Source organism: Ochotona princeps, chromosome 7 (assembly GCF_030435755.1).
Source record: "Ochotona princeps isolate mOchPri1 chromosome 7, mOchPri1.hap1, whole genome shotgun sequence".
NCBI lineage: Eukaryota > Metazoa > Chordata > Mammalia > Lagomorpha > Ochotonidae > Ochotona > Ochotona princeps.
In genome coordinates, this window is record NC_080838.1 from 65,478,108 (window position 1) to 65,497,598 (window position 19,491).

The 19,491-nt window shown below is 44.0% G+C and overlaps 1 protein-coding gene across 3 annotated transcripts in view; it reads right to left on the reverse strand.

Annotated features, from left to right (window-relative positions):
* Positions 1-1,274: 1,274 nt before the first annotated feature.
* Positions 1,275-19,491, reverse strand: part of MRPL1 (mitochondrial ribosomal protein L1) — an 85,046-nt gene continuing 66,829 nt past the window's right edge. For all 3 annotated transcript variants that reach the window (XM_058667177.1, XM_058667176.1, XM_058667175.1), the window contains exons 8-9: positions 3,820-3,901; positions 1,275-1,457 (exon numbers count right to left, since the gene is read on the reverse strand). In XM_058667177.1, the coding sequence (XP_058523160.1) occupies positions 1,339-1,457; positions 3,820-3,901 (201 nt within the window). In that variant the 3' untranslated portion in view covers positions 1,275-1,338. The remainder of the gene's footprint in view (positions 1,458-3,819; positions 3,902-19,491) is intronic.

Genomic DNA, 19,491 nt, shown 5'->3' on the forward strand with positions numbered 1-19,491 from the left:
CACCAAGTTTCACTTTCCTTATCTGTAAAGCGGGACTGTTACTCTGAGTGAATCACTCGTGACACGTGAGGTCACACGCACTCCTTAAGCTGGTAACGCCACCGCCGCCCTGTAATAATGTGACTGCTGTTTCTGGTCATCAAGTCTCTACATTTTAATTTTCCCGTGGGAAAAAAAAAAAGCTTAGTGGGGGAGTGATTGTTGATAGTTATTTCGGACCACCCAGACCACAAAAATTTCAAAAACAATTTAAGAGAAATGAGAATTGCTAATTCTATAAAGTCTATGTTAACAAAGTCCCCATTATCATCACTATTTCATAAAAGAAAAGGCATTTGAACACTCCTTTAAAAAGTGGAAGAGCACCTCTGGAAGGGCAGGTGGCAACTCCACGTCCAAATTCTACCCTTTTGTTCATCTTGTCACATGCTGGCACACACCTGGGGACTAGCAGGTATGTGGAAACGGGCAGATGATGATGGACCCTTACCTTGTTAGCTTAATCCTTCATCCATGGGTGAAACTGTTCTACTCTCCTCACAGGAATGCTCATTAACAAACACCTATTCCTTATTAAGCTTTGGAGTTGAGGATCCAGTGAGGCCAACGGCCTGCATGCTGGCCATTGCCTGGGATGCTGGCACCTAGGCACTGGTGTGAGTTGTGGCTGCTCCCCTGCAGCTGCTGCTCTCTGCTCAAGGACCCCGGGAAGCAGCAGCTGGTGGCCCAGGCACTCAGGCACCTGCAACAAACACGGGAGACCAGATGGACTGCCACGATCCGGGCTTGAGGCTGGCTCAACTCTGGCTGCATGCTTGCAGTGCATGATAAAAACATAAGCTATGACCACAAAAATGCAGCATATTATTCTTAAATTGATTCATAAAAAACGATCCACCTACATGTTTTAATGGCTTGGTCATCTTTTTATACTCATGTTATCAAAAAATGGTATTCAGAGTATTTCTGGCCGAGCATTTTTCGCATCTCTTCCTTTAGAGCAGAGTCACGTGGTGAGGCAGTTCATGATGCTGCTATTCTGAGCCTTGTGGGCAAAGGGGATATTACAATTTCCTCAAAGGTTATGGCTCCCCAGGGAAAATGATCCAAGCTGGAAATTGCTGCTGTAAATACGTAGAATCTGGGTTCTAAGGAAGAAACCGTGACAGGGTCTAAAAGGTAAATTCAGACACAGAGAAAAATTGTTGTTATTTTTAAAACCGTTGAGAGCTTGCATTGTGAAACTTTTCGAGAATAACAAGAAACAACATGAATGTAGGCATTGTGCAGTTTTATTTGCTGCTTATTCGTTACAAATAATTTCACGATGTAAGACATTTAAATACTGGCTTTATTCTTTTCTTGAGGCGTTTCTTCTTTAGGCAACAATGGGTCGATCTTTAACAGCAAACCTTCACTGGTGGCGCTTCGAAGGAAAGCTCGTACCACAAAGGGCCCTAGGGATAGCACGCAGAAATCAGCTTTAACTGTATTCCACAGATTCCCGAACAGCAACACGAAACACAGCAAGAACTCAAACAGGGCTCAGATCAGCTTCGTCTTTCCAGTACTGCACAGCTGAACTAATATTTAACATTGGAAGGAAGGCAGTTTGATGTCTAGAAGTAGAAGACAAATAAGATATGCTCTAGAAAATGAGGGATTTGTCCACGAAGCCGCATATATTCACGAATGATTTGTTTTTCACTCCCAGTAGATGATCACTTGGAATTCATTTTATTGCAAAGTCAAGAGTGAAGGGAGTTGGTGGTGATATTTACATTAAATTTAAACATTCTATATGTTTATTTAAAAGTCAGCACAGATGCTACCTTTGTGTTACCAAACAGGTGGTAAAACTCCCTAAAAATTAAAAATCTTCACATAAGACAGTATGAAGGGGCTTCACTGTGAGAAATAAAGATGACAACATTGCCAGCATTCCACTCCTGCTACAGCCTCAGAAGAGCCTAAGCTGAAATCTGTTCTTGGTCATGCGGTTAGCGCTGTGGACAGCAAGCAAAACGCTGTGATGCCGGCATCGCTTCTGGGCAGCAGATCAAGTCCCCACTGCTCCACTTCCAAACCAACTCCCTGCTAACAGCCTGTGAAAAAAAGAGTGGAACACACCCACGTGATTGGGCCCATGTCAGACAGGAAGCAGCTCTTGGCTCCTGGCTTTGGCCGAGCCCAACCCCAGCTGTTGCAGCCTTCTGGACAGTGAACCAGCAGAAGGAAGAGTTCTCTTTCTCTCTTTCTGTTTTTCTGATGTCCAAATAAATAACTAAGTCTTAGGGGAACAGGTTCTGTATGGTCAGTAGCATGAAAGGCCACATCCTATCCTGCAGTCACATGGAGTCCCAAGTGCTGTGCCTCCCCTGCAGCTTCCTCATAACGCACCCGAGAAAGCAGCAGAACACAGTGCCAGTCTGCGCCCCTCACCCTCACATGGGAGACCTGGATGGGGTTTTCGGTTCCTGGCTGCAGTCTGGCCCATTCCTGACCAGTGTGGCCATTTGTGGAGTGAACCAATAGATGGAAGATCTTTCTGACACTCTGCCTTTCAAATAAATACGAATAAATATATTGTTAAAAGAATCTATACACATACAGCTATTAAGTATTACAACCATGTTTAGGAGACAAGAATTAATAAATGAAGTATGTATATACTATTGACTTTAAAAAAATAATAAAAACCTAGTTAGCTACTTGAAAGGCACAGTGACAGAAAGAAACACAGAAGCAGAGTTCATCCGTCTGCTGGTTCACTCCTCAAATGGCTGCGATGGCCAAGGCTGGTTCAGGCTGAAGCTACGAGCCCAGAACCTCATGAGCATGTCCCGCAAGGATGACAGAGGCCTAAGCACTGGGCCAGCTTCCATTGCTTGGCCAGGCACATCAGCAAGGAGCTGGATTTAACGTAGAACACTCAGAACTCCGACTGGCATGCCAATCTGGGATGCTGACACCACAAGCAGTGGCTTAACCCAATGTGCCATGACACTGACCTCCCCACTAATAGCTTTTTAATTAGAAATATATTTATAAAGCTGGACCTGACTAAAAGGAAACTTAGAGGTGAACTGAGTATAATGCACTCAGGCATGGTTCAACTACCCATGAGTGAAACTGATCTCAGGAAATAACGTGAATGACCTGCAAGGCACCGGACAAGCCTGAGTTCTAGGGCCACAACAGTTTCACATTTTAGTCAGGATAGTAATTCCCCTACAGATCATGCCACTTTTAAGAAACGACTCATGGCTCTTGTGTAGTTAAATATATATATATATATATATATATATGGTTATATATATATGATTAAAAGTGGTAGGTGTTTGGGACAGAGGTAGTTCACTGCTTGGGATTCCTGCAGCCACATCCAAGTGCCTGCCTTGAGTCCAGCTCCAGCTCCACTTCTCAGCCAACTCCCTGCCCATGCACATTCTGGGAGGCAGCAGACAATGGCTCAAGGGCCTGAGTCCCTGGCACCCACGCTGAAGCTCTGGGTACCTGGGCTCAGCCTGGCCCTAGCTGGCCCGGTCCTGGTTGTAGTGGACATTTCAGGGGAAGTAACAGATGGAAGATCAATCTCTGCCTTTCAAAACAACTAAAATTAAATTTTTTTAAATGTAAAAATTATGAAACAATAGGAATTTCTTGCAGAATTAAATTTCATTTATTTGTCTGAACACTAGAAATACGGTTGCTATTACATTTGCATGTTGGCTTATTACTTCACATTTTACAATTTTTTTTTCAAAGCAACACAGGCCAATAGAGAAGTTTAAGTCTACCCTCAAAAAAATCACTTACCCAAATTCAGTGGTCTGTGCCTACACACTTCATTAATAACTGCTTGCAAATTTGCAGCTATCTGGTCACTTGACATGTCCAACTGAAAGAAAAGGACACATAAAATGAAGGATTAATCCAATGAGTCACTGTATCAGCCATTCATTCTCCTCATTTCATAACATCAAATAACAGACTTCACTGTGAAAGCAGGAAAATTTCCCTAGCTTTTCTTTCACAATTCTATGTAATTACACATCTTTACATGTCAAGATTTCATTCTTGTACAGAACATATTACAGCAAAGTTATATGCTGAAGTTCTTCTGAGATTCCATGGTTTCCAAGCAATTTCCCCAAAGCGTACTCTATTCACATCGACCACAAGGAACTGAAGCTATTTTCTTTTTTAGTTATTTGTTGGCTTGTTTTGCAAGGAAGCTAAGAAAATGTTTACAAGTTAATGCCTTTGTGAGTCCAAAATAAGACTACTTGAATACATGCTTTTAGACAAAACATATCTCACAGAGTCAAGATGTTCTGCTAATGTGCTAACTTTAAAAATACTTTGTGCAATAACAATTATTTTGCCATTTGGCAGAAACCACAGTTAGTAATATACAGTGACTGAGTCCACTTTATAAAATGACTAAACCCAATTTATGCCCTTGAAAAAATCTTCACGATTGTCATTCAAGCGTGACGAATGTTATTCTTCCTAAGCAGGAATATGTTAAATCATTAGGCTGAATGTTTACAGAATTTTGCGTTGTGTCAAAAAATAAATCTATTCTCTTTTATCTCTTTTTAAATGGATTTCTAAAAATTTAGATAAAACATGTAATAGCAATACTGAAAAAACTTAGAGTAAAAAGTTAAAACAAGTTTCTATTTTCCAATAACTCTGAGACCACCGTAAAAAAAAAGTTACTGTAAACATAATTTCTCCTGAAAAAATTCTCTAATCATCACCAAACAGTATTTGGCAGCTACGTGGCAACGATACAGCACTGAACACTAAATGAGGAAGTGTAGGTGTTACTGGCTCTAGAGACTTTAGCTTGCTTAGAAGCAAACATTTCAGTGGTAAAGCAAACCCCTCACACATTTTATGTTAAAAAGAAAACACACGCATGTCCTCACTTTCCTTTCCTCTCTTAATATTCTAAATCAAATCTTTTTCGTATTATTACTGATTTCCCATTATTACTATCACTCCCCTTTTTAATATTTATTTATTTTTACTGGAAAAGCAGATATAAAGAGAACAGGAGAGTCAGAAAGATCTTCTGTCCACTGGTTCACTCCTGCAACAGCCAGAACTGAGCTGGTCCAAAACCAGGAGCCAGGAACTTCTTATGAGTCTCCCACGCAGGTGCCAGATCCCAAGGACCTGGGCCATCCTCTACTGCGTTCCAAGCTACAAGCAGGGAGCTGGAAGGGAATTGGAGAAGCTGGGATATGAACCAGTACCCATATTGGATCCTGGTGTATGCGAGGCGAGGACTCTAGTCACTAAGCTACCACAGCGGGTCCAACCATCATTTAAGTAAGCTCCTTTCCACATCAAATTTGGGAAACAGTTAAAAGAAAAAGAAAGATGCAACAAATATCTCTTTTAATAGTGGTGATCTATATTGTAATAGCATGAACTCCTATTTTACAGCCTTACATTGTCATTCCAGCTGTAGGCAAAAATAAAAACATGATTTACAAGCAGAAGGCAATTGTTCCTGCTGCAATTTTCCTCATTAGGAAGCCTTCAACAAGTTTAACTTGCTTTGAAAAACACAGAAATCAAAATAGTTGATACTTCTTTGCTCGCATTGAACACCACTGATCTTTATCACTGTGCCTGAAAGGAGAGTGTCCTTAGTCAGGTGTCCTCTTGATGTACCAGAAATTTACAAGCCTCCTGCCAGGCAGCCTGGTTTCTTTGTTGCTCTGTGCTTTAACAATAGGTGCTCACCACCATAAGGGTCTAGTCGCAGCTTTCCAAGGAGAGCATTTCTGAACACTTGGTCAGCAGGCCCTGAGGGCATGTGCAGAAGGAAAACCCTAGCTGCACTCCCAGTCATGGCACTTGGGGGTGAACCAGCAGTGAGGCGCGCGTGCTCTCTCTCTCTCTCTCTCTCTCTCTCTCTCTCTCTCTCTCTCTTTCTCTTTCCAATAAATAAATAAATGTGAAGAGAACAAGGAGGAGGAGAAACTTCACGTTGGGATCAGATAGGACCATGACTGAGACAGACACAGGTCAAAGCCCTCCCAGCAGTCAGCTGAGAACAGAAAGCCGGTGTGAGGCCCACTGGGACCACCCCAAGTCCTTGCAATCAGAGCCACACACCTGCTCTTCCTAATCCATGGAACCTTCCCCAGGCCCCTCAGCAGGAGGGAGTTCGGTGTCTTACCCCTGTCTCCAAGCCAGTCAGCCATGACCACAATGCTTAACATACCCTCTACTGAACTACAAAATACATTTCTGGTCATAATACTTGATTCTATTTGTTTTAAGGATTTATCTGCTTTTCTGAAAAGCAGAGTCACAGGCAGAGGAGGGAAGAGACAAATCTTCCACCTGCTGATTTGACTCCCTAAATAGCCCTGACAGCTGGGACTGGGCAGACCCAAAACCAGGAGCCAGAAGCTTCTTCAGGGTCTCCCACATGAAGGCAGGGGCCCAAGAAAGGCATCCTCTGCTGCTGCCCCAAACACACTAGCAGGATGCTGGATCAGAAGTGGAGTAGTTGGGACTCGAACGAGTGTCCACATGGGATGCCAGCATCATAGTCATATCATAGCAGTCTAACCTGTTATGCTACAGCACAGGCCTCTTCATTTTATCTATTTTTTTAAGATATGCAAAACTGAAAAAAATTACATATCTTATGGGCATTACTTACATTGTTATAGTTGTTTAACTGGCTACTGGTAACAATCAGTACCCACAGGAACAACACATAGACATACACCAGTTTTATTAACACTACAGGCAGCTGCCTAGGCAGTCTTGCAGCTGTGCAGGTGGTACAATGCTGGGAGAAAAGCAGCCAGCAACTGCTGGGCATTCTGGTTAACGCCAGATCTGTGCTAACTATACCGGGGTGCCAACATGGTTGCCTTTTTTCCCCTTCCTTTCTTTGTTTTTTTAAAAACACGCAGGGAAGGTGGGGATGCCGAGCCAGGACACGCAGTCCTGTCCGTCAGGCACGCCATATGTCAAGGGGTGGTGGTGGGGTTGCAGGTTGCCTGGGGAAGGCGGGGAGGGGATTGTTGGAGTGAGGGCTGCTGAGGGGAGGAGTTTGACAGCGGAGGAGTGACTTCTCCGGGCTTTCACAGAGCAGAAAATCGCACTCTCAGCGAGGCAAGGGAGCTGAGACAGCGTGGTTTAGAGGGGGAAACCAGAAGGTATGTGCAAGAGACCCGCCCAACTGGGAGGCCTAGGCCGGGCTAAATAGCTTATCCACCGTGTGCTGGCATACCAAAAGCTGGGGCTGGGGCGCATGCTTGGCTGGGCAGGTAACAGACCCAATCTTTCCCTGCACTGGCTGTGCACACAAGAGTCGAGTCTGAGGTCACCCCAGGCAAAGTTGTTTGTTTTTTTTTTGGGGGGGGGGTTGTCTCCAACTAGATAGCTGGACTCAAATCCCAGCCATAGGGAAAATCACAAGATATGGTCCGACCTTGGAGTGTGTGTGTCAGGCCTGGGCCTCCTCAGTTGCCGATACCTGTGCAGAGGATAGCATGCCCAGATGCACGCTGGGGGTGTGATAGCCAGCTCATCTAGGCCAGCAGAGGACATTGATTGCTTCCTCCAAGGACAGAAAGCTGAAGAGGTTAGACCACTCCCCTGGCCAAACTTTGCAGCGTGTTCCTGGGTCTGTGGCTGCACTAAAGTGGACCTAGTAAAGCAACAGACCTTGGAAAGATTTTCTCAATCCGGTGCCACCAAGCTGACAATGCCTCAGAACTATCAAAATCACTCAAGTAATACCCTCTGAATATTCTTCCCCACATGGGGGTCTCAAAGTCATCATCATCAAGTGACCATCACCCAAGCCTGGGTGCTGATGCAATCTGACTACAAAACATGATCCTTTTCCCTTCTTCCCCAAGAGACACAGGAGAAAAAAAAAAAACAAACAAACAACAACAAAAAACAAAAATGGAAACATCGTCCCATCCACCGTTCTCCATACTTTGACCCTTCCCACCCTAATTGGAGGCCCACATGGGCATGCATTCCTCTTAACTATGTAAACAATATTAAAAATAAAGTTAAAAAAAAAACACAAAACCCTTCCAGAGACAGGTATTTGGCTTAGAGGTGACGACACCGGGGACCCCCACTGGCATGCCTGTGTTTGATTCACACTTTGGCTGTCGACCCCAGCTCCCTGCTGAGGCAGCTTCTGGGAGGCAGGTGATGGCAGTGATCGGGTTTGTCCCACCCGCGTGAGAGACCTGGGTTGAGTTCCTGGCTGTTATGGCTAAGTGGGTAATAAGTCAGCAGATGGAAACACACACAGAGTCTGTATCTCAAATAAAAATTTTTAAAGGCTTGCATACACTATGCTGACAATGATAAATCAGAAATGCAATGCTTTTTCGCTACATCTCAGCTTTCTACCCACCTTCCTATGCAACATCACCTGGTGGTCTCAAAAAGCCACTGATGCTGACTTGTTTTAAAGACTTTTTAAAAAGATTTATTTATTTATTTATTGCAAAGTCAGATATACAGAGAGGATGAGAGACAGAGAGGAAGATTTTCCATCCACTAATTCACTCCTCAAGTAAACACAACAGCCGGAACTGAGCTGACCCTAAGCCAAGAGCCAGGAGCTTCTTCTGGGTCTCCCACATGGGTGCAGGGTCCCAAGGCTTTGCGCCATCCTCAACTGATTTTCCCAGGCCACAAGCAGGGAGCTGAATGAGAAGCAAGGCCACTGGGATTAGAACCAGCGCCATATGGGATCCGGGCGCGTTCAAGGCAAGGACTTTAGCGTTAGCCCACTGCGCTGGGCCTAAGAAGTATGATTTTCAAGCAAACACATGTCAATGCAGAAATAGCCAGCTTCTGCTACAGTGAATGTAGTGATTTTTTAAAAAATCATTAATTGTTTTTATTTTGATAATTTTTACACAGTTGATTATGGTGACTACAGTCAAAGGCTACAGAAAAGTTGGTGAGATCACCATTTCCACATTCTCTTTTTTTTCTTCTTGTAACTGGGGGGAGGGGGTGACAAGGAGAGAAGCCACACCCAGCCTCCCAAACACCTCTGCACGCTGGGATGGAGGACAACCACCTGACACCACCCCAAAGTCCCCGATGTGGGGCATGCTCTGAGGGTCCTGCTCATGAGGTTTCGATAGTTCAACAGTTCTGACTTGCTGCCAATCTCACCACTCCAAGCACTATGAAATCTTTCCAGAATCCACCGGTTGACATAGTCCACCTTAGAGTCTCCATTTGCCCAGTTATTACTGCCAACTCTTGGCTGGGGTAGTTGATTGATTTGTTCTGTCCTCTGTCCTCTGTTAGGGTACCAGGTGTCCTCCGTAGGTTCCAATGTACTGCCAAATCCTCCATGTGCATCTGGATATGCTATCTACTGCTGCATCTAAGCCACTGCGGAGGCCCAGTTCTAACACATGTATTCCACAGTCAAACACAGACCCTGCAGTTCTCTCCATGGTTGGGGTTCTGAGTCCAGCAATTCGGTTGGGAGGATCCCTATAGAAATTTCATCTGAAGTGATCCCAGATCTGTTTCTTGTGTGTGCTTGTCAATACAGGGTCCAGCACAGTCCATCACCCCAATCAGCTTATGCACATGCTGGTGGTTGTAATTTCTGGATCAGTTCTGTCTCCAGCCCTGTCTTCTACACTAAGCAATGGCTGTTGGAGCCCAATCCGATCCTACCCACCACACTCTTAGCTCTCATGCAAACCAGTGGGAGCTACAGCCTAGTCGGATTGACCTGCAATAACCCCCACCAAGCCTGCCCCCTGCCCTGGTTCCCATGTTTGCCAGTATGCACAGCAGACTAGTCCAGTCTGTCCCACATCCCATTCAGCTCTCATACACGTCAATGGGCACTGAAGCCTAATTCAACCCAACCAGCTCCACTATCCAGCCCCCACATGTGCCAGTGGGTGCCACTCTCTGTCTAGTCATGCCTGCTCCAGTCCTGGTTCTCATGCTCACCAGTTGGAGTGGTAACCTAAAAAGGATGTGTCCACTGTTCCCCTAATGCGCCCACTCTCACTACCAGATCTTGCATTCTTCAGGTGGTTCTGCACTTTAACTTGGCAGAATTTGCCCCCCCATGCCAGCATCTGCCAGCTGATGCTGCAGCAAAGCCCATCCACTCACTTGGACTTGTGACGGTTTTTAAGTAAGTAGTCATCTCTACCTGGAAACTGTGAAGACGGCCTTGCAGCCACTTGGGGAGTGAACCAGTGATGGAAGACCTTTCTGTGTCTTCTTCTCTCTGTATATCTGCCCTTCTAATAAAAAATAAAATAACTCCTAAAAAAAAAAAAACTGCATGGGGCCCAGGACCATACCCTAGTGGCTAAATCCTTGCCTTGCATATACCAGGATCCCATATGGGCGCCAGTCCATATCCCAGCTGTTCCACTTCCCATCCAGCTCTCTGCTTGTAGACTGGGAAAGCAGTGGAGGACAGCCCAAAGCCTGGGGACCCTGCACCTATGTGGGAGACCTGGAGCAAGCTCCTGGCTTGTGGCTTTGGATCAGTTCAGCTCCAGCCATTGCAGCCACTTGGGGAGTGAACTAGCAGATGGAAGATCTTTGTCTCTGTCTCTCCTCTCTGTAAATCTGCCTTTCCAATAAAAATAACGAATAAATCTTTTTTAAAAAAAGTGCATGACTCCTGTCTAGACCAAGATGTTAGTATTATAGACCAGGTGTTAGTATTATAGCACAGCAGTTTAAAGCTGTGGCTTTCATCACCAGGATCTCCTGTCAAGGGCCCAGCTCAAGTCCTGGCTGCCGTGCTTCCTGATGCACTCAGCAAGGCACCAGATGATGGCTCAAGTTGCTTGCAACTCTGTACCTACATCTAAGAACTAGAACTAGAAGGAGTTTCCAGCTCTTGGCTTCCACCTAGCTGAGAACTGCCTGGGAGTGAGCCAACGGATAAAAGATTACTGCCTCCCCACCCGCAAACTACTGCCAATCGCCCTGTCTCTCCTTGTTGTTTGGCCTTGCAAATAAATAATAACTAATTGTGCAGTTCTGATCGTTGGGCAATTGCTCTGGTCTAAGCACGTACACAGGTACTCTCACTCACAGCTTGAAGGAAGGTTCCATTTCTACCCCTCCCTTACTAGAAACAGAGACTTGGAAACCCTTGGCATTTAGCCAGGGTTACACCTGTGGTGGGGAGAGGCCTGGCAGCTGTGAGCATGAGCTCTGAAGGTAGCAAACACAGCTTGACATGAATCTCATCTCCACTTACTGGCGTGTGACCCTTTTCACAGCTGTTATACATTGGTAATCTTTAGGAAGATGATGCATCAATTATCTGCAAAGGAGAAATGAGTTGCTGTGAACTAAAGGGGAAAACAACAACAACAACAAAAACAAGAAAAATGGAGAGATATTAACAGGAAAAGAACATGTGTTTAAGAAGAAAAACACATCAGAGCACTTTTTCAGGTTCAAATTCAGTATTTCCTACGAGGGTCCACGGCTGAGGACAGCAAGAAACCTCAGAAAGCGATCTGAATCTAGACTGTGAAAGGATTTCCACGTTCAGGTGAAGATTTTCAGACATATCCTGTAAGCAGTGATATGTTTAATGTTTCTAAGGAGACATGTTGATCTCATCTGTTCTAGAAAGAATTCTCGAGGGAGGTATAAACAGGACTTGGCTAACTTACTTTGTAAACGGTGTGATGGTAAATATTTTTTAGGTTTTGCAGGTCAAATGGGCTCCACCCCACTACTTGGCACTGTTGTGATAGTACAAAAGGGGCCACAGAGCAACTACAAACGAGTGTTGTTTCACTTCAAAAACCTGTGCGGTGCCACATTTGACCCAGGGTCTGCAGTTTGCTGACCTGTGTTACAGAAAATATATCAAAGGATGCTTGAGGAAGTGCATGAGTAGAGCCGTTACATTTTACTGAAGTAAGGATGTGTTTTGTTTTGCATTGCTTTATTTAGAACAAAGCTTTTGTTGGCCACCAACAGACTTGCACGTTCCTATTTCGCATCTACTATGCAGATGAGGCAAAAAGATGTACTTTGTCAAACTAACAACTGCACTTCTGTTTAAAATAAAAGCATGGAAAATGCTTAGCAATGATTTTCAAAGCGGTTATAAATTTTAAAAACATTTTAAACACGTTTCTTTAGGACTCATGACCAAGGTTCAATTTTGACAGTATCAGGCCTACATTGTAAAGGAAGACAGCAACAATTAAGACCACCAAAAAAATCAACAATCACCCCAAGCAGAAGTAGGAGCCAAGTGGGAGGCAGGTCCCCATGAGGTCCATGTGCAGAGACTGCAAGGCATTGCCAAGAAAAGACGACTTGGGGCAGCACTGCAGCATGCAGCCTGCAATGCTGAAATCCCATGTGAGCTCTAGTTCAAGCCCCAGTTGCTTCAGGTCTGATGCAACTCTCTGCTAGTGCACCGGAAAGCAGTGGATGATGGCCCAAGTGCTTCGGCCCCTGAAGAGATGCGGAGGACAGGGATGAAGTTCTAGGTTACTGGCTTCAGCCTGGACCAACCCCAGCCATGTAGCCATTTGGCAAGTGAAACAATATATGAAAGATCTGTCTGTCTCTCCTTGTTTCTTTTCGTCTTCTGTCACATACGTTCAATTTATTCAAATAATTTATTTATTCAAATTTATTTAAAATTTATTTTGAAAATTTATTTATTCAAAATAAATAAATGAAAAAGCAATGATTAAAAGGCAGAAGCATTATGGCACAGATAGTAAACCACTACCCACAATGCCAGAATTCCATATAGGCATTGGTTTGTATCCAGCTGCTCCACTTCTGATCTAGCTGCCTGCCAACAGCTTGGGATGGCTAACCGGTCCAAATGATTGGGACCCTGTACCCACGTGAGAGACTAGAAAGAAGCCCCTGGCTGCTGTCTTCAGATTAGCTCAGCCCTGGCTGTCATGGTCATCACAGGAGTCAGTCAGCAGATGGAAGATCTCTCTCTCTCTCTCTCTCTCTCTCTCTCTCTCTCGTCTCTCTGTAACTCTTACAAACTAAAAAAAAAAAAAAAAAAAAAAAAAATCTGTAAGATAATAATAATTTTTTAAAAAGGGATTGGCTGATTGAATACATGCTGTATGGAAGATATAAAATTAGTATACTAGAGACAGTCATAAGTAGCAACAAGTAACCTGGGCACTGCAAATGCATTTGCAGTAGAGGCATCTGCCATCCCCGTCCATCCCTCCCAGACCATGACTCCAGAAACATTATACCTGGGAAAGGGACCTCAGAATAGAGTGCTGCAAGGGCTAGAGCAGGATAGGTGGAAGGTATTGTAAGTCTTCCAGACTTTCACTCACATAACTATAAGATCCTGGCTCCAAAAGGGAAGTTCTTCAGATTTGGAATAAGAACTCTGAACTGGCTTGAGCTGACAGTCACTGGAACATATTCTGTCTAAACTGCTAACATAAAAGGGAAGTTGTACACGGTACAGCTGTAAGTAAAGAATGAAAAAAAACTATTCACATTTGCACCTCACTAAAATCAGACTTTCAGCAAACACTTGTACAGTTATATAGGCACAAAATATATTTTCGGGGTATGAGAGATGTGGATTTATGGTCACTGGAGTGATGCTTACAGTAATGAGATAGTAGAAATTATTTAAATGGCAAACAAAAGTAAGGCTCAATAAATTTTAAAAATCCACATAACTAGCTATAAAACATCTTTTAAAGAGTCACTTTGCAAGAATTTTAAAGACATGGAAAAGCATGTTCAAGGAAAAGAACACAAAACCCAATTTACAATAGCAACTACATAATCAAAAAATGAAGAGGAAGCACAGTAATGAGAAGTACTAAAATGTTGCCAATGACTACTGGAAGCCAGGAGCCTCTTCCGGGTCTCCCACGTGAGTGCAGGGTCCCAGGGCTTTGGGCCATCTTCCCAGGTCACAAACAGGGAGCTGGATAGGAAGTGGGGCTGCCGAGACTAGAATCAGCACCCATATGGGATCCCAGCACATACAAGGCGAGGACTTCAGCCACTAGCTTATCGCACCAGGTCCAAGCTATTTTTTTTTTAATTGTAACATTCTACTAACAATAACTCCATTCTAAGAACAAACTTAAAATCTTACAAGGATGATAAATTATCTCAAGTAAAAATATACTTCTCACAATAAAGCATCAAAGATGGTCCTGGCACACAGGAATTCTGGGTAACTATTAGTTTCTCCTCTTTTTAAGACCTAATAAGTTCTAAGACACATTGTCAACCTGTTTCTTCTATTTTATAGTCTATAGATCACGCCCCTCTCTTTATACCTCCCTTATTTATAACACAGAACACTATATCAGACTAAAAATGGAACAAAAGTTAATCATTATTAACTGTCAGGAGTGAGCGGAAAGGAGAGCAAGCGGCAGTGAGCCATGGGCCAATGGGCTGCAGCCTCTGGCCAGGAACTGCTTGTACCTTTATTTGAACAATCATCTTCAGGCAGTCCTTCAGCTGATTTCAAAATAAGCCTTCAGTTTCTACACCCTGGGCTAGAAACATCTTGCTTAACTGAATTAACTCCAACAGATTCACCTTTCCTGTTCTAACATGTCCACCAAAACCGAGGCCTGGGGATTTCAACACAAGATTTTACAATGTTTATGCTGCCTTGCCCTGAACTTGTTTATTTTCATTACAGTATTCCTCAGCTTTTATCAGCTGCCAGATTGACAATATCCTTGCCTCAAAATAATTTACGTGAGCAAAGCATAGTGATACTCACCTGTGAATGGACCACATCCACCCCCCCCAAAAAAAAAAACATCAAAGATACAGCCTCTACAGTAAGTAGTTCAAAGCTCTAAATGTATGTGAAGCCCAGACAAGAAACACCAGTCAGGTCTTGGCATGATTTGGGGCAAACACAACTCTGAGTTGGCCTTCCCATTTTAAAACAAGCTTACGTTTGATTTGCCATTACCAATATTGTTTACGAGTCATCAAAATGTGTCTACTTACATGACTGTAAAAAAAAAAACTGCTCTATTTTTTCTTCACTGCTATAGCTTAATGTCACAGCTAAGCTATTATATATAAATGCACTTATATAAAAAATTTTTAAATGATGTTCTTTACAAATTTAATCATACTTAGGAAAGATTTTAAAACTTTCTCCTTTCAAATTCTTAAAAGTTTTAAGTACATATTAATAAAATCATAATCATTTGATCCCAGTATCAAAACCCAAACAGGAGAGACGGCATTCATATCTAAGCTCTCAGACGTCTGTAGTTTCTTTACAATATATTAGCTGTTACTGATTTCACCTGATTTCATAGTAGTCTAGTGGAAACCTGTAACAGAACATAAACAGAGGAATCACGGTTTCACACACAAGAGGAATCAGGGTTATAAAAGTTGCCACTAAGTTGGATTTAGTGGTAAATTCAGAGACTGCCAAATATATTTTAAACTTTCATGATGTAGTAAATTAATAAAGTATATAAGATTGCAGGAAAAAAATGTTGATGTCTTTGGAAATCAAGCTGATAAAGTATGGTAAAAATTTGCAGCACAAACAACTGATTTGTTAATTATAGAGCATTAATTATTCAAGCAGCATCTATTAAACATTTTTTGATTAGAAACTCTATAATCAGAATTAATTGCATATCATTGAAAATCTGTTCCGTGACAAAGTGTTCCCATTAATTCATCTAATTTTCCCATAAATTTAATTGTATTTTCCATGCTTTTGACAGGTGAGTAGACAACCAAGGAGGGAAAAAGCATACAGAGGAGGGAAGGAGAGGAAAGAGAGAGGAAGGGAGAGAGGAGAGGGGAAGGAAGAGAGGAGAGAGGAAGGAAGAGAGGAGAGGGAAGGGAGAAGTGGGGGATCTCTCTTTGTCTCTCTCTCTGGCTCTCCTTCCCTCTGTAACTCTTCCTTTCAAGTTGAATAATAATAATACTGTGCATTTCCAACAAACTCTGAAACCCTCTGACATACTCAGTTAATAGCCCAGTTTGGCATTTCTTCAACTCTGGTCTCCCTCAGTCCAGTTTATGATTCGCTTTCTGTTTGTTTGAACGGCAGCTACAAAGAGAAGGAGGGGCAGAGACAGACAGACGGACAGATTTTATATTCACTGTTCCCTTCCCAAATGGCCACGACGGCCAGGGTGCGGCCTGGCTGAAACCAGTATCCTGAAACTCCATCCATGTGGGTAGCAGGGACCCAACGAGGTGGGCTGTCTTCTACTGCTACCTGTCTTCCCAGGTACTTAGCGGTGAGCTGAGCCCGAAGCAGAACAGCCAGGACTTGGATCAGTACTCACATGTGACGAGGCATCACAGGCAGCAGCTAGCCTAACCTGCTGCAGCACAACACCAACCCGGAGCCCCACGTGTTATCACAAAGGACATTCTCCAGTGGCACAGCGCCAACCCTGAGCCCACATGCCATCACAGAGGACATCCTCCAGTGGCACAGCGCCAGAAACAGAGAAATATCATGCACATGCTGATTCGCTCCCCAAATGGCCACAACAGCTGGGGCTGGGGCTGGGCCAGGCAGGAGTCAGGAGCCTGGAGCTTCTTCTGGATCTCAGGAGTCCAAGCACTTGAGCCATCTTCTGCTGCTTTCCCAGGCACATTAGCAGAGGGCTGGTTCGGAAGTAGAACAGCCAGATCCTCAACCAGCGCCCATTTAAGATGCCAGGATCACAGATGGCAGCTTTACCTGGTATACCACAACACCAGCCCATGCAGAAGCCCATGCCCCTATGGTGTAGGTGTTTAGCCTGATGGTTAAGATGAGCACACCCCACATCAGAGTACCTGGGTTTGGGTTTAAGTCCCGGCTCCAGCTACCAATCCCAGATTCCTACATATAGGAATCCTGGGAGACGGCAGTGATGGCTCAAGTACACGGGCTCCTGAGACCATGTGGATGTCCCAGAGTGTGTTCCTGGCTTGTGGCTGCAGCCCTGGCCCATTCCCAGCCAGTGCAGGTGTTTGGGGCATGAACCAGAGGATATCTCCTGCTGTGTCTGTCCTTTAGTCTCTGTTTTCACTCTTCTCATAAAGTGATTATTAAAAATTGGAAACCAAATAAAGAAATAAAGAATCTCAATTGTAATCTGCCTCCAAACTCCCTTACAGTCTATTCTCCATACAGTGAGTGGCCCTTCCAGAAGTTAATTTCAGACTTAGTGCTCCTCTGGATAAACCCCTCCAAAGCTCTGCATCCCAGCCTGAGTGAAGCATCTTTACTCTCTCCTGGCCACTCAGTCCCACTCTGCCCAGCCACACAGGTCACACTGGTCCTCGCACACTCTCTAGGGCCTTTGCATTTACTGTTTGTTCTGCCTGGAATGCGTTTTCCCCAATCTCTGTCTCCGGATCATAATTCAAGTCACTTCCTCCGAGAGGCCCGTGTGACACACCCTATCGGAAACATCAGCACTCACATTCTACTTCTTACCCACACTTCCTCTTCCCAACATTTTCTTCTTATCCTTACATCTGCACAACTTGTTCATTTACATCATTCAGTTTGTTCGAATGTCACCTCTCACTGGAAATAACGACAGAAAAGCAGGGGAAGTAGCTGGGCAGTGTGGGAGAAGAAGGGATAGCTTTGTAATACAGAAGGTTAAGCTATAACCTGCAAAGCCAGCATCCTATATGGATGCCAGTTCAGGTCCCTGTTGCTACACTTTCATTCCAGTTTCCCGCTAATGCTCCTGGGGAGCATCAGAAGATGGCCCACATTCCTGGGCCCTGCACCCATGTATGAGACTCAAGTAAAGCTGACTTAAGCATGGCCCAGACACAACCCCTGTGGGGCATGAACAAGAAAATGGAAGACTTCATTTTCTTTCTCTGTCTCTCATTTCTCTCTCCAACCATGCCTTTCAAATAAAATTTAAAAGGCCAGCAGTGTGGTATAGTGGGTTAATAAGCCACATGCAAAGCCCACATCATATATATGGGTGCTGGTTTGAGCTGTGGCTGCTCCACTTCTGATTCTGGCTCCCTGCTAACGTGCCTGAAAAAGCAGTAGGAGACTGGCCAGTGCATGGGCCCCTGCACCCATGCAGAAGACCCAGATGTTCCTGGCTTTGATCAACACTGGCCATCGTGGCCATATGGGGACTAAACCAGAAGATTAAAAATATCTTTGTGTGTCTCTACATCTCCCTATCACTCTACTTTTCAAACAAGTAAATATTAATTTTTTAAAAAAGGAAAAAAGCAATAGCAGCAGCAGCAGCCCCCCAGAACACCTGCATCTCACACTACAGTGCCCAGGTTCAAGTCTCAACTCCACTCTCACGCTAATACACATGCTGCAAGTCAGGGCATGAGGATGTGCCTGGCCCCACATGGGAAACCCAACTAAGTTTCCGGCTCCTGGCTTCAGCGTAGCCTAGTGCAGTTGTTGCAGGCATTTGGGGCATGAATCAATGGATAAAGATCTTTCCCTCTGCCTTCCAAGCAGGTAAAATAAAACAGCCAGATACACAGCCCACCATGATTCAGACAGCTTACCTAACACGTGTGTGTGTGTGTGTGTGTGTGTGTGTGTGTGTTTTATCTATATTTGCAACTATTAAGGGACTTTTGGTTTTGTTCACAGCAATGTGTATACTCCCAGGTACAAATAATACATGCATCACTCAGTAAGCAACCAGCATTTGTGTATGTGCATAATTTATGACACAGTGGTAAGGAAGGGACAGAGAACTAAAGTACGTAACAGCCCACACAGGGCTATTACAATTCTTTCTTTCACTTGTATGAGGAACTGTGATATTAAGCTGAAGCACTGTGTCAAGAAGGAACGGAAGGGAGAGGAGCACTGCACAGGAAGAGCAAAGTCAGGAGAGAAAGGAAGCTTCAGATGCAATAAAAAAAAAAAGTGCTATTTTATCACAAGCCAGATCTGTGTTTGCTTTGCACCTCACATCCAAGAATCCAGCCATGCTCAGGGGATCCCACAGCCACGAGCCTGCATTCTCCATGCCCAGCGACTTCCTCTTTTGTGGGAAAGAGCTACACTAGGGCTAGGGCTTAACGGAGATTTTTTACATAAGATTTAAAAAAAAAAAAAAACAGGTTTTTTCATTTCTTTATTAACTTACCTGCAGCACTATGAATATGAGTTAATTTCTCTTTATATCTTTTTTAAAAGATTTATTTCTTTTTTATTGCAAAGTCAGATATACAGAGAGGAGGAGAGACAGAGAGGAAGATCTTCTGTGCATTGATTCACTCACCAACTGACCACAACAGCTGGAGCTGCATCAATCCAAAGCTAGGAGCCAGTAACTTCCTTCAGGTCTCCCACATGGGTGCAGAAACCCAAGGATCCCAAGGGTCATCCTTGTCTGCTTTCCCAAGCCACAAGCTAGATGGGAAGTGCAGCTGCCAGGATTAGAACTGGTGCCTATATGGGATCCTGGT